The sequence below is a fragment of the Nicotiana tomentosiformis genome, chromosome 2, assembly GCF_000390325.3.
Source record: "Nicotiana tomentosiformis chromosome 2, ASM39032v3, whole genome shotgun sequence".
Lineage (NCBI taxonomy): Eukaryota > Viridiplantae > Streptophyta > Magnoliopsida > Solanales > Solanaceae > Nicotiana > Nicotiana tomentosiformis.
Window position 1 is genome coordinate 193,196,463 of NC_090813.1, and position 22,850 is coordinate 193,219,312.

Here is a 22,850-nt window from a genome sequence, read left to right on the forward strand (position 1 = left end):
TTTTGCTTGACGTTTCGAAGCTGAACGTCGGCTGATAATAACTTTGTTAAAATAGTTTCTTTCTCCGCTGCCAGGCGGTCAATAGTCTCCTTCCACTGGTTACATTCGGCCCGGATTTGATCGACCTCCCCTCGAAGTAGCCCGATCCTCTCGATCTTTTGCTGCAACTGAGACAACGGATGGTTAACTTCCACAGTCGAGTCGAATCCATACTTTAACAGAACAAGGCTCACCTGCTGATCGAGCTCGACCCTTTCTTCACGAACCTTAGCCAAATCCGCTTGAAGATCCTTGATAGCCTCCTCCTTTTTGCTACAAAGAAGCCGAAAGTCATATCTTTCACCTAGGACCTTCCGGAGTTCAGCCTCACACTGGCTAAGATCAACTCGAAACCTACCGATAGCCTGCATAGTTAGAAACTGTCATCAACAACAATAAAGCAAAAAAGGATCACCGATATCGGAACCGTCAAGTATGGAAAAGAACAAAGAAGCCAAGTACGGAAGAATCATTACCCGAGTAATAAAACGCTGAGCTTCTTCTAACAAAAGAGAAGCATCACCGATATCGGAATTGTCATCAACACCGGTAAAACAATCCTTAAAAGGATCCACTGCACCTGAGCCAGCACCAATATCGGGAGTCTTCAGCTCTCGAGCCTCCTTCAACGCCTCCTCAGAAAAAGACGGAAGGGAAGGTGAATGACCCATTGCCATTGCCCCGAGCAAATCACTCGGAGTACTTCGATCGAGATTTAGGTCTCCGGAACCAACCCCGATGGGCATGGCCGCCATCGGCTCAGCAGCCCTAGCAACCTCGACTGCCTCCGTAGGTCGGACTACCAAAGCCGAGGAACTATCTTCTTCTTCTTCTTCCTCCCTCAGTCGATGGACCGAGTCGATCGAAAGGGCAATGATTTTTCTCCTCACCGTCCGAGTTTTGGGCTTAGGGTCCTCCGGCCGAGAGGAAGCCCTTCGTTTCTTTTCTTTTCCCTGTTCCAGGACTGGGGGCTCATTGCCTTCATCACCGCTCGAAGGCCGCAAAACGACATCCCTAGTTACACCTATATACAAGGGAAAAATCGATAACGAAATGAACGCAAAATATACCTCGAGGGAAACAGGAACCAAATCTCACCATGATTCTTGGCCTCCCATCTACCCTTAGCCAAATCACGCCAAGCGCGCTCGGCATAGAATGAAGTCGAGGCTAACTTTTGAACCCAATCCTCGAGATCAGGCACAGCTTGTGGCATCCAAGGTGCAGCTGAACATCAGAAAATAATATTATCAAACACGAAAAAAGACACGAAGAGCAAACACGGATCACTTACGGTCGAAGTTCCATTTTTCAGGAAAAGGCATTTTTTCCTCCGGGATAAGATCACGAGTCCTCACTCGAATATATCGACCCATCCAGCCTCGATCCTTATCTTCATCGATGCTCGACATCAAAGCCTTCGATGCCCGACGATATAGCCTAATAAGTCCACGATAAATCTGAGGCCGATACAGTCGTATAAGGTGGCTCAGAGAAAAATCTAACCCCCCGGCTTTGGTAGAGAAGAAACACAATAAGATGACTATGCGCCATAAGGAAGGATGAATTTGGCCGAGGATGACCTGATATCTCCTGCAGAAATCAAAAATCATGGGATCAACAGCTCCCAACGTAAAGGGATAGGTGTAAACACTTAGAAATCCCTCCACATAGGTAGTGACGCTCTCATCGGAGGAGGGGACTTGTAACACAACTTCAGAACCCCAGCCGCAGTCTTTCCTAACGGCCTCGAGGTGAACCTCCGCTATAGAGCACATATACATCGATACGTGCTCACACCGACCCGAAACGGATGAAGGATTCTCCACTTTAAAATTAGCTTTTAAAATACACGGGCCGGGAATATAATCTTGAACGGACGGCTCGGTCGGCGCCTTATCGTCACACAGCCGTGAGGAAGAAGCTTTCTCCTTGTGAGGTACGATTTTTGAAGTTTTCGCCATTAATACGAGAAGAAAAAGTCGCAAAGAAAGGTGAAAGAGGGGACGGCACCGAAACTCTGGTACAAGCGGCACTAAAATAACGAAATAAGTGAAACTAATCAAAGAGAATTTGGGAAAAGAGGAAGCACAAAAGTGGAAAACATTGTATGAGAAAATTATTTATAAGGCACGACGATTCGTCTAGCGGTGGCCGACCACCAGCTGACGCGCATTAAATGCCTCGATAAAACCAAATCGATGGGACAACTATCACGCATGTCATAGTCAAAGCCGATAGAAATGTCATTATCGATTCGGTCGAACCTTAGGGAAATCACATCGTTCCTCGTCATCTCCTTTCCGAGAAATGAGGGGGCTATCTGTATACGGTTAAAATCGATCCTCGGTCGTAAAGATCGATCGAGGATGGCATTTCAATCGAGAGGTACCTTCATGGAGACCCCGAGCGAATTTCGAGATGGGGGCGTCGAGCCCGGGCATTCGAATCGACCGAGGTAACATCGGTCGATACAGGTCCCGAACATCGATGCCCGAAAGTGATCACCTAGCTCGAAATCAAGGCCGAGGTTCCGATCCGGTACCGAGCTCGAGTCGGTATCAAGTTCACAGAGAAAAACTGTTACAACCGCACCAAAGGAGAGAATCTCTACGGGAATTAAGAAGGAGACACACCATCATGGGTCCTCCACTAGCAATATTTATTTCCATCATGTTACTATAGGTAGAGTAGTGATCCTTGGCTATAAAGCCAAGGAGAGTTTGTAATAGAAGGCACTTTTGGCTGGGATTAAGCATTTTTATTGTGTTTATCTTTCTAAAGCTCATTAAATATCTTTGTTCATCATCTTCCATTTTTGTATCATAAATTCGTGTATTGTTATTTTCAGATCAAAGAAATCCACTTGCCCTTAGAACCATATATAAATTCAACGTTATTCGATTTTTCGGGTAAACAACTATATAAATATATACAGACTTTGGAACTTGTGCACAACCACAAAACCACTGATATGACATTATATTGTAATAGTGAAGAAGGTTACTCACCTTGAAAAGTTCGTCTAGTTTCCGGATGACTCTAGGTTTTTCTCAAATTTTTATGTCAAGCTTTTATTTAAAAGTTAAAAGTAAACACTGTAATTTATGCTAATTACCGTAATATAGCGCCAAACTTATTCTAGCGCCAAAACTATTCCCTCCAAAAAGAGGGTTTATTCAGAATTTTTATTTTTATTTTTATTGATAATAAATTTTATTTTCAACTGATTTTTGAGTACAAGGGGGTTGCCGACCCATTCAAAATGTGAAAGGGGTATAGTTTCCTAAATTTTAAAGGTAAAGGGGGTAAACTTTAGAATTTTCATACAATTGAAGTGTTACTGTATTACATCACAGTAAAGGTTCCTTCTTTGATTAACACAACACTGGCTCCCATTCTAGTAGGAGTGTCTTATAAACGCTTGGGGGAACAATGTAGAGAAAGTTAAGTTTTTGAAAGTCACAAGCAACCAATAAATTCCATAGCAAGGCAAGTGAAACACCGCCAAGCAAAAGTACCTGCCGTAGCACGTAAGCAATAAGCATTAGATTCAGTGGAAGAGCGAATTAAAAAATGTACAAAATTTATTAGGTTTACGTACCATAGAGGAGCCCACGGTGTTGAAAGTTCCAAAAAGGGGTAGGGCCACCTTAGAGAAATTCACAATATTAAGTTCAGAGCTCTCATGTAATACGTTTTAAGGAGAAACAATATGTTTTAATTTACGTGAACTTAATTATTTGACAAAAAAATGAAGTTTTTAAAAAGTTTTTGGTCTTAACATAATATTATATGGTTATAAGTCTTTATCATTTGTGTAGCTGTGAATACTACTTTTTACATGTTATAGTGTCGAAACCCTAAAAAAGAAATAAGTGAAACTACATTTTATTCTTCATGCAAAAATACATTTATAGTAGGAATAGTATATTATTACCAAATTAAACCGCAGGCATGGATAAGCCACTGAAAAATGATATAGCAGCAGCTCCACAACACAAAATATGCAAGCCCGGCCCAAGGTAATGGCTGCAAATTAAGTGTACTCAAATGAGCCGGAAATGTTAAAAAAAGACTCCAAAAACAGAAACTGAATAATGTTGTGTGCATGTCTTACCAGGCTGTTGAGGAAGGTATCAATCAGAAGGAAAATAATGTTGAGAGAATGCATGCCACCCATTAACTATCAGGCAAACAACAATAAAATGACAGTAAATGTACTCAAGAATAAGATCCTTAATTAGAGCTAGTGATAGCTGTATCATATATTTTAATAGAATATTTAAGACATGAATAATCAAATAATAAGATTCTTGAAATATAGAACTTGAACAATATCGCGCAACATTTATCATCAATTATATATATATATATATATATATATATATATATATATATATATATATATATATATATATATATATTACCATTAAACAACTTTAGCAGCATATAAGATAAAAGAAGTAATGAAGTTCAGATAAACTGAACCTACCCTCATTAGGATCAGTAAGGTAAAGCCCCTCTTATTACTTGCTATTTATTTATTTTCTTAGTACACAGAGCATTTTTATTCAATTTTAAAGGACAGTAGAAATAAAAAATTGAAAAAAATGAAAGAAATGAAAAGAAACTTGAATATTGAAAAAAAAGAGAGAGGGTAAGTTCACTACTAATTAAGGAAAGAAGCATGTATACCAGGTTTAGTTGAAGATGTGAATTTGAGGAGAAGGGTAGTATAATGAACCAAAAGATGATGTCTGTAAGAATTACTGAACCTGCACAAGTCTGTTCAGGTAATTAAGATAATCACATTAGAATAAAACAAGCAGGACATTTGATGCGTAATGCACAACATATATTATACTGTAGAACACTGGACTTACTTCACCTGACAACAATATTGCTACTATGATGATGTTAGCAAAAATTTCTTCTTTTTTTGTATGTAGTACTACAACGCTTGTCCTATTTTTTATTTCATTATTATTATTATTATTATTATTTGGAGATCAATTCTAATCGTTATCAAATTTATGTTGAATTGCTCCACATATAGTCCATCCAATTCTTTTTTTTTTGGTAAGAGGGAAACCCGCAGCCGCTACAACCTCTGTCACAACTAGAGATGACAAAATGGTTAAAAGAAAACAGTTATTCACCCATATTATCCATCAAAAAATGGGTTGAATAATGAACCGTTTAAAAACGGGTCGAATATGGATAAAGAATCATATTATCCACTTAGAAAATGGTTAACCAAATGGATAACCAATGGATAACTAATGTGTTTAACTTTTACATTTGTAAAACCTCAAATTGGAGTTCCTCAAGTTTGGAAGATTAGGAATTCTTTCATAAGTAATCATATTTAAGAAGTCATGGATGATATGGATATCCATATTATCCTCCGGATAAACCCGTATTTTTTCGGTCTCAAATACGGGTCAGATCGGATAATTTATCCGTTTTTTAAATTACCCGGTTTGACCCGCTTATATCCGACCCGACACGCCAGTTTGCCAGCCCCAGTCACAGCCTCTGCCCTTCGGGTGAGCACTTTGTGCGCATTGGGTAAACATCCCCTGTGTAATAGCCTACAAACCACACATGAGATGTAAACCGCACTAGGCAAGCCCTGTATGTGACAGGTTCAACCCAAAAGGCATTGAGAGGGGATTTGATACCGGGTCATCCTGGGCAACCCCGAAGGATTATCCATCCAATTCTTGATCAGGGACTAATATTATATTTACCTGATACGAAATTTGTAGCACGTAACTCCAAAAGGTTGCTCGTTGTGGTACTGTGTCTTCATTGTAATATTGGCCTTGCAGCTTGAATATACTCTTGTTGGTCTTTGCCTTGTTGTCAATCTCATGATCAGTCCTTGTATAGACACAATCCTTGGGCAGAGAATTAATGTCTTCAATTACGTCGCCAGGACGTGGTGCTAATTTGTTTGAGTAGTAGCGTACACATCCATATGCAGATATTATGGTTCCAATCTACATTTAAATTTGTTGCAGAGGGCGACAATTAAAAAAGACAATGCAGTTTAAAGTGATCAGACGAAGCAGAGAGCTCTAGACTTAGTTATTCTGAAAATTGCTAATTAATTAAGAGTATTAAGAGGTCTCAGACCAGTGGCGAAGCCTGAAATTTCCTTAAGGGTGTTTAGACTTGTAAGAAGTAAAACATTTTCCGACAAATGGTGTTCAATATATGTTATATACATCTAAAATCTATTAATATTTTATTTATATACACAGTATAATTTTCGTAATATTTCTACAAGCAAAAGGTGGTTTCGCGGACCAATATATAACTGGTGATGGAAATAATCATTGCTTAATTGTCGATATTTTACTTACTGCAAAATAGACGATTAGCAACGTAAAAGTCCACCTACATTCGAATTTTAGGAAAATTATTAGATTTCGGACAGACTAATCAAATCTCATTCTCAATTAGTAAAACACAAATATGGTTCAAAGATACACACGTAAAGAACTTACTCGGTATAATAGACAAAGATGGAGTAGTTGTAAAGGAGGACATCCCAGGTTAAAAATATGCAGAGAACAACTAAAGATATAAAACGTGTAGCCAAGAGCCAAGCAGGGTGAATCCCACGCCAACAACTACTTGACAAACTCCCCATCTCCACTGCTGATGACGACGACGGATGGCAGCCCTGCAGGGGCAAAAGGATCTCTTGACGACCAATAATGTTGTGGTCGTCAATATGATCACCATTAAGTGTTTGATAACGCTGTTGCTTAATTTTGCAGCAGCATAGCACGTAAAGAGCGCCAAACATGGCAATGCCTACTATCCCGAAACAAATAAAATCATACCACTGTATCAAAATTCCTGCCATAGCTAGCTGCAGATCGATACGCTAGCTACCCTGGGAATTTTGGCGTGAGCTCTGCAGCCACCTAATTATATCTATAGCCATCGCAAAATTTAAAATATTTTTAGTTGCTAATAAGGGAGAAGGAAGACTATCTGGTGGTACAGTAGCATGTTGTTCTTGTTTCATGTAGCTTCGTACGACTGGTAGCTTTGACCCGCCGTTTGACAGCAAATTAAACTTTAGCTTCCTTTAATTCCCTTTTCTTTAATAAACCCTGATGTATTCCTTTTCTTGTTACTTTTTTTCAAACTAAAAGCTAGTATAAATCAATTTATATTACTCTTTAATCTTTTTATGGTATGTCATGATGCTATGACGTCGAACAAAGTCGTAAAGCCCAAGGGATATGTAATTAGAAAGAGGAAACTGTGCTGCAATAGCATTTGTGTGCGCACCTCCGATATTGAGGAGTACATGGGAAATACAAGTAACACGACGACAACGACAACCCACACCTTACCCCTACTATGAGGTTGCTTACCATCAGAGCAACCTCTCTTGTCCGGAAATACAAGTAAGAATTAAGAAGAAAAACTAAGGTCTCGTCAAAAGAATATGAGAAATGAAGAACACTTAGGAGTCGCCTGCAGCAGATGTATAAGCTAAATTCATGAGTCATGACCAACAACGACTATTTTCTCTCCCTCACTCCCTCTCTTTTTCTGAGGGACATCTTCATGTCGGAAAATTGAAGGGGAAACACACACACACGCGCACACATATATATATGCATCTTGAAAAGAAAAGGGAAAGTTAATTTATGACGATGTGTATGTTGAACGGACCACAACTTAAATGCTTCAATGGTGAATTTGCTAATTGAAAATTAGTTGTTATATACAGCTAATAAAATGAGATACATGTTCCATACAACAAAGAGCACCAAACTGAGCCCATTCTCTTTGCCAACCAATTATATGACAGAAAACCCACCCAAAAACAGATGGAAGAAAGAAAAAACATCCACAAAGGTTGGCTTTTATCCCTGCAGAATCATCTAAACTCAACGGCTTCCACTGTTGTCCAACCAACTCTGTAAGCTGCACAAGGCTTCTGCAGAGAAGCTGCAGCATCTTAATCGCCTCTGTCGTGACTGTGATGGTTCAGAATGATCAACGGAAGTAAAGCAAGCAATTACCACAGTAAGATTGTCGAAAGTACTGAGCCGCAGGGCCTCCATGACAAGATCCTTGGCACACTGTTCAGGATCATCATGCCGTCTCAGACCACGACGCACAAGATTAACCGCTTGTTGACTTGACATAACATCCCAGATCCCATCACAACCAATTATAAGGAATTCATCGTCCTCGCTCAAGATAATCTGTCGGAATTCAGGCTCCGCTATCAGAGGAGAGGCAGAGCCACGAGGCAGCTTCATGTCCCAGTCCCCTAAGGCCCTAGTCACTGATAGGACACCATTGAGATAGCCATCGTCAATAAATCCGCCCAACTCTTCGACACGCCTTCTCTCTGATGCATAATTCGGTCTATGGTCTTGAGACATATTAATTGCCTCTCCCTTATGGCAAAGAACTGCTCGGCAGTCTCCCACATTTGCCACCATTAGAAGCCTAGAAGAGGACAGAGTAGCAGTTTAGTTAACAAGAATACAGTAAAAAATCGCAGGTTCCAAAAATTCATAGAACAGAATCAAATCCTATGGTCCTCCCTAGCTCCCTGCAATTTCTCAAGTTCTATAGTCATCTGTGGTTCGATACTTGGCAAAGAAATTCTGCGGAACTCAAAAATAAAGACAGGTTGACTCTCATCCATCAAACAGCATCCTCAACTAAGGAATGAATAACTTATATTACCCGCTTAAAGAACTGAACACCGTATGATGCGGTTAGAGTGCCAAGAAATAAGATTGAGAACATAATAGGGCTATAAGTGAGACCCAGAGGCAATCATGAACATGACCATTTTTGTACAAAAAGGAGAAGCATTTACGTGCAAATACATAATGTTAAAAATTTACCTTCCCAATACCAGAGCTGTCAATGCAGTAGTTCCAGAGGAACTACTCACATTACACTCATCAGCCAAAGCAAGGTCAGCAAGAAGAAACCCTTCTCTTAGAGAATTTTCCACCTCTTTTAAAAATGCGTCATCAACTTCTGATGTCTGAGGGAAATTGGCGTCCTCAAAAAGGAATCTGAGAACATGTTTTCTCACATAAGCTGCTGCCTCAGGTCCTCCGTGACCATCAAATACCTACAAGATAGTGAGCACGAATCAGTTAGACAAGCTCCCCAATGACCAACGTATAACGTTCCAAAAGTGAAAATTACCCCATAGAAGGCACAAGGCTGAGGAAACCTGACTAGGGAACCTAGATGTTCGGAAAGATCATCTATCCTTATATGCTCATCTTCCATGAACCTCCGTGGGCCAATATCTGCAAAACTACCTGAACGAATGCTAGGAACAAACTGCAAAATTGTAGTATCTGGGGATTTAAAATCCTGAAAGAAAGAATTGATAGAGACACATCATCTCACAAATGACAAAAGAAGGTTTAATACCGATCACTAATTATAATGTACATATTTAGCACCAATATTGTTGAACATTGAGAAAAGGTACATCAGCTGAATACACTTAACTTTAAAGGAAGCTCCACAAGTGGAGGGATTCCTCTCTTCCACTCAAAGAATAAAATATTAACTGGTCATAACAGGCTTCACTCTGCACATGATGTGGGCAACTTGACTGTTCGTCCAAGAGGGATGTGGCTGAACAGTATAGCAAACCAGAACATGGACCTCTAGGCTAACACTAGTGTGGATTCTTGTCATTATGAAAATCAAGCTTGGTCCTAAAATACTTCAATCTTGCAATGTCTCTGATATGATTCAAAGTATATTAACCTTGAGAAGAGCTCAAAATGACATGGCATGGTTCATATGCAAAGGTAAATCTGGAACAGAAAGATGAACACCATAGGAGAACAGACCTAATCCATCTTCCCTACCCTGCAGGTCATCTGTCCCCCCTCCACCCCCCACCCACCCCCAAAAGAAAAACTTACATTACCTTTTGGTTCCAAAGAGACATGTATCAGTAACTCTGTACTCCTGTCCCCAATTGCAATATACACAGTATTCTAAATAAATTTGGTTTTGTGGCCTCAACTGTTCCAGAAAAATCAAAACCACAACATACTTAAATGCTATGACAATCATTGTTGTAAATATCCTACACTTTTCCCCTCCCTCCACCGAAAACATTTCAAGAAGAAAGATGTCAGAAATGAGGAAAAAAGTTGTGAATGCCTAGAGAATGCTGATAAAAAATGAGAAGAAACATGTCCATGCTTGAGAATGCCAAGGCAACCTTTTTCTAGTAGACCAATTGAAAGCCCAAGATTTAACGTTTCGAGTTGACTTCTATCATCACAATGTTGTGAAAATGCAACCTTAAAAAGCCACTGATCGAACTAAGAGAACGAGAACAATTTCAAAGAAATAAAGAGAAAAATTGATATCCATGCAAATGAGCTTTACAAACTATATCTGAGCACATTTTACTGTTGCAGAGAGAAGGTAGCTCCACTTTATCGAAGAGTCAAGCTACTTATTGCCTGATTAATATGTTCATTAACACTTAGATACCTTACGAACTGCATTGAAGTGCATCTTTCCCTCTTATTGGGAAGAGGCTCAATAAGTGACCTTTATATAAGGCTAACACTATGGCTTTGCCTAATTAAGCACACAAAATTAACACTTAAAGGAGCTTCACAGCAATGTTTCAGCACAGATTTCCCTATTGTAGAAGAAAGGCCCAGTAGGTCCCCTTATACAAGAGCCAAGCAACTGCTTTGCCTAATTAGAATACAAGGAGCTTTACAAGCAACATTTTAAAGCATAAATTTCCTCTTTGAACACCAAGAAACATTCTATGCTTTGTGTAGTTGCCATCCTCCAAATGCCACTGGAAGCTTTTCTTAGAGGCACCTTAGATATAATATTAACTATAACTTGGGCAAAAGGCGGAAATTTTTGTGCATAGTGGGAAAAGGCGGAAATTTTTGTGCATAGTGGTTATTGTTATGTTCAGGTTATTTATTGAAGCTAGAATGATTGCCCAAGTTTTTCTGTAGGTATTGTGACATGCTAGACCTTTTTTTGGTTATGACCGAGAAATCCATCTGGGGCCAAACCTTATGACAGCTGCCACCTTCGAAACTCGGGGCCAAACCTTATGATCAACTGCCTTCGAAACTCGGGGATATGGGTCCTCTTCCCTTCTCCACTTAAATACCAAGCTAAGTTCGCATGCCGCAAGGCTCGAACCTATGACCTAAGTCACAACCTTTGCAGACATACCCTAGACTTTTTCTCATGTAATGACTATTATGATACTATGAAAGCTCCAAAATTAGTCATAAATTACTTAACACTTAAAGCCAAGACCTCAATAGGTAAGATGATCAACACTTCACATCGTATCACGCTTAGGAACACTAACTCCTTCCTAAAATCTAATGAAACTCAACAATTAAGCTTAAATAAGTTGAAACGAGCCAAACATGTTTTCCTTTTATTGCTTCCCTGTATAGTTCCGTAACATTCTATAAGCATTTATGAGTTAATAATTCAAAGTCTAGGGTGTTGAATTTTATTCTTTGAGTATCAAATCTTCAATTAAATCTAAAGCACGGGACTTAACACTGAAAAAACATGCTCTTTTCGCTAATTCTTCAAAGATCACAAGATGGGTATCCCAAAAAACGTAAAAAAACACAATTAAAAAGCAAAAGGGGAAAGTAAAGAAGAATGTTAAAAGAGAAAAACGCACCACATCAGAACAGCAGGGGACATCTAAGACCGTGGTGATGGTCTGTTGTACTGGAACAATAACCTCAGCTTCAGCTCCCATCTTTAAAGTCCACAACTTTTGCGATCATAACACAAAAAAACAACTGAATTGGGGCTTCTTCTCGAAACAAAAAGAGAAAATTTTGACCAAATGAAAGTGTGAATTCGAGGAGTTTTGGGTGTTTGTGGAAGTTTTTTGGTGTGTGTGGGGAAACGGCAAATACCAAACTTGGCACAAGTGGGGTTGAACTTGGATATATAAGAAGCGCTGACCGGCGGTGGGTAACCGGCGGTTAAATGTAAAATGTCGTAGAGTAGGTGGACACGTGTATGTTTTGTGGGTACGTCAGAATTTTGGGTATTGGTTCGTTGAGCAAAAATAATAAAAAAAAAAAATGTTCGTTGAGCAAAACGCACACGCAAATGTAATGGCATGGCCCATTGGGGAAAGGGAATGGAATCAATCAATAAGGAAACTTCGATTGCTGGACACGTGACTGTTTCTTCTACCACTTGTGTGACTTTTTCAAACCGTGCATCCTCACTTCTCTTTTAAGAAAGAAAAAAAATGTAATCAAACGCTGCATTAATTATTAGAGGTTTAATAATATCAACAAAACTTGCATTAGTTATGCTCAAATTACTCTTTTTTTTTTTATTCAACTAACAAAACACTATTGTAAAGATCGAAATCTGCCTAAAATATTTAGGGCAAGATAGCATTGAGGATAGAGTCAGTCGAGGTCGACCAGGAAGCAGCGAGACTCGCGGTCGAGATGTCAACAATCGTCGAGGTCGAGCACCGCAGATAGAGTTGTAACGACTAGTTTTTAAAATAGGATATTAAAAAGAATATTCTAGTGGATATTCTCTACACTTGTACTATTATGATTTGTTAGGGATATGTCCCATATAAATAGAAAAAAAGATAATGAGTGGGGGAATGTGATATCCATTTGATTAAAAACAGACTTTTGAGAAAAGATTCTCTCTCTCTTATATAGATACAAACACTACATTTTCATCAAAATTCTTGTTCATATTATTCCATACTTTTCCATCAGATCCGAGAATAATTCGAATATTTTAGGATTTGTCCGTCATTCATCATTGTCAGGAGGGACAATCATCTAGTTCACCCTGTATTGGATGAACTACTTCTCCTATTTACTTAAATGTCATTTATTATTATTTATTGTTAGTTCTTCCTCCATTATTGCTCATACTTTTTGGAACAGTTAATGCATGTTGTTGTCAACCCCCTATCAGATCTGTCTAACTTTATTCATATTTTTGGAACTCACATCTAGAGATATTATTATTAACTAAGTTTAACCCATTATTATATAAACTCAACTGTTTTAGCCGAAAGTTATATTTTTTGGTCAAACAATTTGACGCCGTCTGTGGGGATTTTCTAGTTAATTTTTTAGTTTCTTCTAGATCTATAACTAACACGGATCTCTAACATATAAAAAAAAAAGAAGAAGCAAGAACAAGATCTCATTTCTTTGTATGCACAAATCCAATATGGCAGGTAGCAGAGAAGAAAGGACGAGAATAATAAGTGACCTCCCAACCAACCTCATGAACGTTATCAATGAGAGCTGTGAAACAATGGACGAAGACGCAACGCCCAATGCTTCCCCTAGGCGAGATGGGTCACCCCCTCCTCACTACACCATCATAAAATCTCTTGGTAAGGGAGCCTCCACATCTGTGGGAAAAGGGACACCCCCAGCTATAAAAAAGCTCCTAGAAGCATGGCTAACCGACGCGCTAACTGGCGTCCTCAACAAGTCCGCCCGAGATACGACTGTGGAAAATGCAAGGATTTGCACTGTGCAACAAGCGGACGAATAGTGTGACCAACTCCCTCCACCTCCAACAATAGGTATTACTCACAACGTCATTAATAATGCAGGTGATAACGCTATTGCAACTATTTTGAAAAGGATGGAGGAAATGGAGAATGAGAACAAGGTACTCCGAGATCAGATGAAAGAACACTAGGAAATCGTCGATAAAATATCGGGCGCCCCCAAACTGTTGACGAAGAGAGATGCCGGCCGACTTGTCGAGCAACCATACAGTGACGATGCAGCCCCGTATGCCATACCAAAGACCTTTAAAATGCCGCCCTACCTAAAAATATATGATGGCATGACTGACCCTGAAAATCACGTGACTCACTAAGTCATCGCCGTGAAAGGCAATGATCTTGCCAAAGAACAAGTATCCTCCATTTTGTTGAAGAAATTCGGTGAAACCCTCACAGGAGGAGCGTTGACATGGTATTCACAACTACCCGGGCACTCAATTGAAACTTTCGAAGAGATGGCCGACAAGTTCATAACGGCTCATGCTGGGCCCAAGAAAGCCGAGGCAAGAGTGAATGACATATTTGCTATTAAGTAGTCTCCGGGAGAGGGACTGAGGGACTTTCTCGCCCGTTTCAACCGAGTAAGGATGACCCTACCGAATGTGTCAGAAGGGATGGCAGTCGCAGCCTTCCAGAACGGGCTAAGTAGGGACGGTTCAAGGGCGACTATAAAGCTATTGAGTCGACTTATGAAGTATCCCCCAACCACTTGGGATGAAATACACAATGCATATTGTGCTGAGGTCCAAGCAGACGAGGGCGACCTCAATGGACCAACTCATTGACTGACCTCGGTACAGGCCGAATCCAGAAAAGATCGAATAAATGATACTAGAAGGGACCTCGCTGCTTCACGATCCAATAGGGAACGACATCAACCATATGTCAGAGCGGCCGTTTCACCCTCCTCCCGCCACGAAGAAGGCCTACCCAAATCAAGGACAAGGACTCATCAGAACAAAAGAGGTATGCCTCCTTTATTATCCGCTCACAACTTTTGTGTGTCACCTACAAAAATAGTTTACGCCTTGGAGAAGCTCGAACCAAAGGTGAAGTGGCCACAAAAGATGAGGTCAGATCCGAGTACCAAAAAATCGGACGCCCTTTGCGAGTTCCATCAAGAATGAGGGCACAAAACCGAAGATTGCATCGCCCTAAGGCAGGAGGTCGTAAACATGTTACGACAGGGACACCTCAAAGAGTTGTAGAGCGACCGGGGAAGGACCAACTTTGCCAGAGGATGCGAACAACATCAAGGGCTGCTGAAACTGCCCTCACCGTCCATATAATCATCGGTGGCGGTGAAGATGCTTAAATCAACAACGTAAAGTTCACCACTACCTACAAGCTCAAACGGTCAATCGCCCGCGAGCGGTACGACGAACTCGAAGAAAGTATCATCTTCGATAAGTCAGATACCAACAGTTTGGTTTTCCCTTACTATGATGCCCTTGTTATTACTTTATGAATTTTAGATACCGATGTGAGAAACATTATGATAGATGATGGGAGTGGCGCATGCATTATCCATCCTCGAGTACTTGCACAAATGAAACTCGAAGATAAGATAGTGTCGCATAACATCACGCTAACTGGTTTTAACAATGTAGTTGAGCGAACATCAGGCGAAATCACGCTCCCCGTTCTGGCCGGTGGTGTCACTTTGGAGACCATGTTCCACATCATGGACCAAGACACAACATACAATGCCATAATAGGGCGACCATGGATACACACCATGAGGGCCATCCCCTCGAGCTTATACCAGGTCATCAAATTCCCGACTACCTAGGGGATATTTAGCATACGAGGGGAACAACGTACATCACGACCACTCAACAAGCGAAGGACAAAGAAAAATAGGCATAGCAATCAACAAGGTCGAGGTCGATATGTGATGATAGCGAAGACGTCACCAGAGACCCCGATATGGTTGAAGCTACAGAATCGACCATAGAAGACCTCGACCCTGTTCAATTAGACACCAACAATCACAGCAAGAAAGCTTACATTGGCTGCATACTTCAGGAACCAGGTAAATTCCATCAGTTCTTAACTACTAACGCAAATTTGTTTGCTTTCAGCCATGCAGATATGCCAGGTATCCCAAAGGAAATCGCCACGCACAAACTGAACGTCGACCCATTCCATCCCCCAGTGAGGCAGGTCAGTCGTGAGTTCAACTCCGCGATTAATGATGCGGTATGAGAAGATATGGAAAAACTATTGGAAAATGGCTCAATCAGGGAGTCGAATATCCCCAGTGGGCCGTCAACGTGGTGATGGTGAAAAAGAAGAATGGGAAATGGCGGATGTGCGTGGATTTCACAGATTTTAACAAAGCATTCCCAAGGATTCGTTTCCATTACCCCATATCGACCAACTCATCGACTCAACGACCGGGCATGAATTACTGAGCTTCTTGGATGCCTATTCAAGCTACAATCAAATCCTCATGGAAGAAGAAGATCAGGAGAAAACCACATTCATCACCTATCAGGGGCTGCACTGCTACAGGGTCATGCCCTTCGGGCTGAAAAACACAGGGGCAACTTACCAAAGGTTGGTGACGAGGATGTTCAAAGACCAGCTTGGCAAAACGATGAAAGTCTATGTAGACGACATGCTAGTCAAGTCCAAAAGGAAAGAAGATCACATAGACCATCTGAGAGAGACCTTCGACATACTCAGACGATATGAAATGAAACTAAACCCCAAAAAATGTGCATTCAGTGTGGCCTTGAGAAAATTTCTAGGTTTCCTGGTATCACAGCGAGGAATCGAGGTCAATCCTGATCAAATCAAAGCCATCGAGGGGATACCAGAACACTTGACCACCAAAAAAAAGGTTCAGAGGTTAACAGTCTATATCGCCGCCCTTTCGAGTTTCATCTCACGATCATCAGACATGTGTCATAGATTCTTCGGCATATTAAAAAAGGATAACAACCTCCAATGGACTTTTGAGTACGTCCAGGCCCTGAAGGAGTTGAAAGCGTACCTGTCATCACCACTACTACTTTCAAAGCCGGAGCCTAGGGAACATCTCCTCGTTTACCTCGCTGTATCCGAAGTAGCTGTAAGCACAGTCCTGGTTCGAGAAAATAAAGGTACGCAGTCTCCCATCTATTACATTAGCAAAACATTTGTCGACGCTGAGATGAGGTGCCCTCACCTCAAAAAATTGGCCCTGGCCTTAGTCATAGCTTCGTGAAAGCTTAGACCAAATTTCCAGTGCCACCCTATCTCGGTCGTCACGACTTTCTCCATAAGGAGCATTTTGCATAAACCCGAGCTGTCAGGAAGGTTGGACAAATGGGCCATCGAACTGAGCAAGCATGATATCACATATCAACTGCGAACAACGATAAAATCGCAAGTCTTCGTTGACTTCGTCGCCGACTTCAGCGCAAAAGTAATGCCCGAAGTTGAAAGAGTAGCCGCCCACGCTTCTCACCAAATACAGGACCTTTGGGTCCTGTACACAAATGGTGCGTCTAACACGTCAGGGTCCGGACTGGGACTCGTACTCAAAGTCCCAACCGACAAAGTGATTCGCCAGTCCATAAAGTGCCCAGATATGACTAACAACGAGGCCGAGTATGAGGCCGTAATTGCAGGGTTAAGGCTAGCATTCAAGTATGGGGCGAAACGGTTAAGACTATATTGAGATTCCCAACTCGTAGTCAACCAAGTCACAGGGACTTTCCAAATCAAGGAACAAAGGTTACAAAAATATCATACCGAAATCTACAAATTGTTGTCTGAGTTCGATGAATGTCAACTCGACTAGATCCCACGAGCACAGATCGTTGAGGTGGACGGTCTCACCAAACTAACCGCAACCACCAAAAACATTGCAACCGGAGATAGAAGTGTAGTCCACTTTCTCAACTCGTCGATATACCAAATCGAGGTTAGAAGCATAAACCTGACTTGGGACTGGCGCAACCGTGTTGTTACATAATTGCAAGACAGAGTACTCCCAGGTGATAAAAAAGAGGCCGAGAAACTGAGAATGCAAGCATCCAGGTACAACATCATCCACAACGACCTGTACAAGAGAACGTACGGCGGCCCTCTGACGAAATGCTTGGGCCCAAACCAGACGCGATGCGTCCTTAAAGAGGTCCACGAAGGCCATTATGGAGCTCATTCCGACAATCGGTCTTTGGTCAGATGCCTCATTCGGGCAGGGTATTACTGGCCCACCATGAAAAAAGAGGCCGCAGACTTCATGAAAAAATGCGAGCAATACCAAAAGTATGCCCTAATGATTCACCAAGCAGGCGAACACCTCCACTCGGTCACCTCACCTTGGCCATTCATCAAATGGGAAATGGACATCGTGATCCCCCTCCCAACAGGGCGAGGTAACGTATTATTCCTTATGGTTTTAATTGACTATTTCTCTAAGTGGGTGTAAGCAGGAGCGTTCGCCCAAATACGTGAACAGGAAGTGATCGCCTTTATATGGAAAAACATCGTATGCCAGTTCGGCCTTCCCAAAGAGACTAGCTGCGATAACGGACCCAAATTCCTGGAGAAGAAGGTCGCTGAAGTTTTTGAGAAGTGGCGTATCAAAAGAATACTTTCGAAGCCATACCACCCCGTGGGCAACGGGCTAGAGGAGTCCTCCAACAAGTTGATACTGAACATTATGAAGAAGAAACTCGAAGACGCTAAGGGACTGTAGCCGGAAATATTACCAGAAGTATTGTGGGCCTACCGAATAATGCCGAAGACAATCACAGGAGAGACGCCCTACTCTTTAGTCTATGGGACTGATGCAGTAATACCGGTCGAGGTCGGGGAGCCCAGTCTAAGATACTCCCACGAGAGCGAACCAAGGAACGATGAAAGCAGAAGGCAGGAACTCGACGAAGAGACATGACCTACATAAGAATGATTGCCCAAGAACAACAAGCAGAATGCTATTACAACAAGAAGGCAAAGGTCAGGCCACTCAAAGTCGGGGACTACGTGCTCAAAGCTAAAACACAAGCAAGCAAAGACCTACGGGAAGGCAAACTTGGAACAAATTGGTACGGTCTGTACAAAATCACAGCAACAACGAACAAAGGGTCATTCCAACTAGAAACAATGGAAGGAAAGCTACTACCAAACAACTGGAATATTACCCGCCTCAAGTACTTCAACTTCTAAGAGATAAAGCATCCCCCAAGTCGTACTCCTTTTTCCCTCACTTGAGTTTTGTCTCAATTGGGTTTTCTCAATGAGGTTTTTAACGAGGCGACGAAGGGGAAAATTTAAGTTGAAGCACGCAAAGACGGAGGCACAGGACGGTTGGTTCATTGCTCGACCTCTCAAGCCTTCTCCAGGTCGACCAATGAAGGGACTAGATAGACCGGGACTGGAACGCCAGCCAACGCCCGAAAATTTGTAAATTTCTCCAAGTGTATGAACAAAGCAACAATGCATGAAGTTTATTTCTATTTCTTTAAATGCACAACCAAGGCAACAATGCTTAAAGTTTACGATGTCGACAAACTCCGCACCTAGAAGCATATATTTCTAAACGCAGGTTATGTTCGACCTTATTCGAACTAACACCTACTGACCCTCGACCATAATTAAATGTAGGTTATGTACGACCTTGTTCGAACTAACACCTACCGGGCCTTGACCATAATTAAACGTAGGTTATGTTCAACCTTGTTCGAACTAACACCTACTGGCCCTCGGCTATAATTAAACGTAGGTTATGTTCGACCTCGTTCGAACTAACACCTACTGGCCCTCGACCATAATTAAATGTAGGTTATGTTTGACCTCGTTCGAACTAACACCTACTGTCCCTCGGCCATAATTAAACGTAGGTTATGTTCGAGCTTATTCGAACCTACTGGCCCTCGACCATAATTAAACGTAGGTTATGTTCGACCTTGTTTGAACCAACACCTATTGGCCCTCGGCCATAATTAAATGTAGGTTATGATAGACCTTGTTCGAAATAATACCTACCAACCCTCGCCCACAATTAAAATGTAGGATATGTTTGAAGTTGTTCGAACTAACACCTAGCGGCCCTCGGCCATAATTAAACATGTGTTATGATTCGACCTTGTTCGAACTAACACCTAATGGCCCTCGGCCATAACTAAACGTATGTTATGTTCGACCTCGTTCGAACTAACACCTAGGGTACCTCGGCCATAGCTAAATGTAAGTTATGTTTGACCTTGTTCGGACCAATACCTACTGGCCCTCAACTATAGTTAAACATAGGTTATGTTCGACCTTGTTCGAACTAACACCTATTGGCCCTCGACCATAGTTAAACATACATTTTGTTTGACCTTGTTTGAACTAACACCTACTGATCCTCAGCGATAATTAAACTTAGGATATGTTCGACCTTATCCGAACTAATTGATTACAACTAGAAAACCAAGGCAACCAAGCTACGAAATCAACAAAAAAAAAATACAAGTACGAACCATAGGAAGAAAATCAGATGCAACTAACAAAGTTGGCATTTCATACTTAGAACATTTTTACAAAAGCTCATGAAGACGCCACCAACTACACACAAAGCTATAAAAAAAAGACAAAACAGAAAACTACTGGCCACCACCTTCATTGCCTGCAGCATCCTCACTGACGTGGCCCTCAACTACGTAACCCTCTTGACCTTCAACACCCTCTCCATCGCCATCTTCGTCCTCAAGATATGCAGCATCATGCCATGCATTTTGCTTAAGCCGGTCTATATCTTTGTCCCCCTCATCCTCGCCGGCCTCTACCATAACATGATCATACCCGCAAGCGACTCGAGCTTCACGAGCCTTGACATGAGCATTTTCAAGGGCAGCCCCAGAAACAGATCTCGCCGCATGCAAATCTCGGAACACATCCAACTGGGCTTCGGCATGAATCCACTCCTCATATAATTCTCGAGGAATATTAGGAAAGTCTGAAGTATGAGAAGAAGATGGTCGCGCTAGTAATTGGGCCTTCTCGGCCTCAAGGACAGCAACTCGGTCGTAAAGGTCAGAGTTCTATTTCTCCAACTCTCCGATCCTCTCATCAAGTCGCTCTTCTTTTAACCTTGTCATTTCCAAGTCGTTCTCCCACTCAGAACAGAGGGTCTGAATCACCACCTCAAGGGGCTCTGTCTTCCTCGAATCCCCCGACCGAGTTAACTCTGCCCTATCCAGCTCGTTCTGCTTCTCGGTGATCTCACCATGAAGAACCTCCATCTGCAGGCGACACTCCTTTAATTGCCTGCGTAACTCGATCACCTACGTCTGGAGGTCAGCGGGCTAAACCTCCAAGACCCTACTGACCTCGATCTATTCTTCTTTATTTCCCAACGTCCTCTCAAAGACACTATATTTCTCGATGGCCTTCACTATCTCGTCATCGTTTTTGCTTCAGCTCGTCCCGAAGGGTCCGCAAAGTGCTGCCCTCGCCAAAATACCTGCGGATTTCCCGATACTTGCCACGGTACTCAAAGTATTTGCGCTGAAGTCTCGTGAAGATAGCCTTATGCCTCTCCTCCCTTCGGGCGCTTTTGATTTCCAAGATCACGGTCTGCAATCACAAAAAAAAGAGAGTCAAACACGAGAACGCCTCCGCTGACAAGGGCAAAGCACTAAAACGAAAACCAAAAATCTGAACAAAGCAGACAAGAAAAAGAAGCCTTGAAAAATTTACCCTGAGAGCGAGGCCAGCTATGCTCCTCGATAAGGTGGCATCATCCAACTACGCAAGGGTTTCACCCTCCACGTCGGAACAAAGGCGACCAAGGGAAGGGACCATGTTCTCTGTGTTTTTTAACAGATCACAGTCCATGGGGATCGCGATGGTCCCCGTATACCCCTCCAGCCTCACTTTGAGCTGAGTAAATCCCTCTTCCATTATCCTCAGCTCTGCAGCGTCAAGGTCTAATCCCATCTCATAGCCATCCTCGGCCACGCCTTTATATTTCCCATTATCGGCGTAGAAGCACCGTCAGTCGGTCGCAAAGTCAATGGCCCCTCTTGCCGTTAAGTATCAGAAACCCTTGCAGAAGGCCCTTCGGCTTTCGTCGGGGATACGCCCTCTATGGCCTCAGCCAATATCGGAACCTCAGACGCCAGCTTAACATCGTCTTCAAGTACTATGGTCTCCGTCTCGTGGATGGTAAAATCATCCATCACAGAATCTATAGCCCGAGCAACCCCATCACCAACATTCACTGACCTTCTCTTGCGGGGCACCAAATTCCTATTGCTTGGCGACGATTCCTCCTCCTCATCCACAAGATGGAATAAAGGGGAGGCTGGAAGCTCCGCTGTCGAAATATTTGCAGGTAGAGAAGAAATCGATGTTGAGGCAGCGGTAGACAGGGCCGAAGACCGAGAAGACCTAGTCATGGTCGAGGAGGAAACAGAAATGGAAGAGCGAGTAGGCCTAGCCGCAGTCGTAGGGGGGATAGATGCCGAATAGGAGGCAGCTTTCCTCTTACGGAATGTAGGAGGGGGAGTTCTCGATCTCCTCGAAGATCTTCGGGCTGGAAAAGAAAGAATTAAAAAAGGTTATCACTATCAGCAAAAGCTAACTATAAGAAAAAGGCGACTAAGAGGCCAAAAAAAAAACAGACGAGCTCACTGGTCAAGGAAGGAGGAGGCCTAAACTTCTTAAAAAACCCGGCCACTCGCGGATTCCCACGATGTTAGGGTGAACCCGGCCAACCCAATCAGAAATGTTCCCAACCAAAGGAGGGGGTGTAGTCTTGGCTGCATAAGAAGGGGATAAAAGTTCATAACCCATGACTAAAGCAAGCAAATCAAATGTTTCAATAAAGAAAGGTTAGATGCTTACGAGTATAATTTCAAGTCTTGAGGAAGCCGTCCGCGTTGGCCACCACATTTTTGGTTCTGACAAAGAAACAATTATGCCAGAACTAGCGGTTCGCCTTGTCGTCCATCTTCACCACCAGGCATTTTCCCCCTTGATGACGAAGGTTCAACGTTGTCCCCCTATAGAAACTAGGGGCGAAAAGATGCATCAACTGTCGGAGTGTGATCTCGACCCCGACTAATTCCGCAAATTTAGTAAGCATCTTGATGAGCTTGTAGATATATAGGGCGAGATTAGCCGGGCAAACACCATAGTAACGGCAAAATTTCTCCGCCAATAGGAGAAGGGGAAGGTCGTAGCCAACCTTGAAGGG

General features: G+C 42.1%; 2 protein-coding genes across 3 annotated transcripts; both read right to left on the reverse strand.

Moving 5' to 3' along the window:
• Window positions 1-3,303: 3,303 nt before the first annotated feature.
• Window positions 3,304-7,026, reverse strand: LOC104097683 (uncharacterized). Its single transcript, XM_070196502.1, has 8 exons — window positions 6,558-7,026; window positions 6,414-6,447; window positions 5,796-6,047; window positions 4,738-4,827; window positions 4,160-4,225; window positions 3,980-4,071; window positions 3,644-3,691; window positions 3,304-3,560 (listed from the first exon to the last, which is right to left on the reverse strand). The coding sequence occupies exons 1-8, from the start codon at window positions 6,920-6,922 to the stop codon at window positions 3,440-3,442; spliced, it is 1,068 nt and encodes a 355-aa protein (XP_070052603.1). The 5' UTR covers window positions 6,923-7,026; the 3' UTR covers window positions 3,304-3,439.
• Window positions 7,027-7,752: 726 nt separating this feature from the next.
• Window positions 7,753-12,018, reverse strand: LOC104095808 (probable protein phosphatase 2C 47). 2 transcript variants are annotated; one of them, XM_009602024.4, is made up of 4 exons: window positions 11,768-12,018; window positions 9,256-9,429; window positions 8,943-9,178; window positions 7,753-8,535 (listed from the first exon to the last, which is right to left on the reverse strand). In XM_009602024.4, exons 1-4 carry the CDS (start codon window positions 11,846-11,848, stop codon window positions 7,965-7,967), a joined length of 1,062 nt encoding a protein of 353 aa, XP_009600319.1. In that variant the 5' UTR covers window positions 11,849-12,018; the 3' UTR covers window positions 7,753-7,964. The 2 variants fall into 2 exon arrangements, with proteins under 2 accessions (XP_009600319.1, XP_033511890.1); XM_033655999.2 differs by having other exon boundaries at window positions 9,256-9,396; window positions 11,768-12,015.
• Window positions 12,019-22,850: the final 10,832 nt, after the last annotated feature.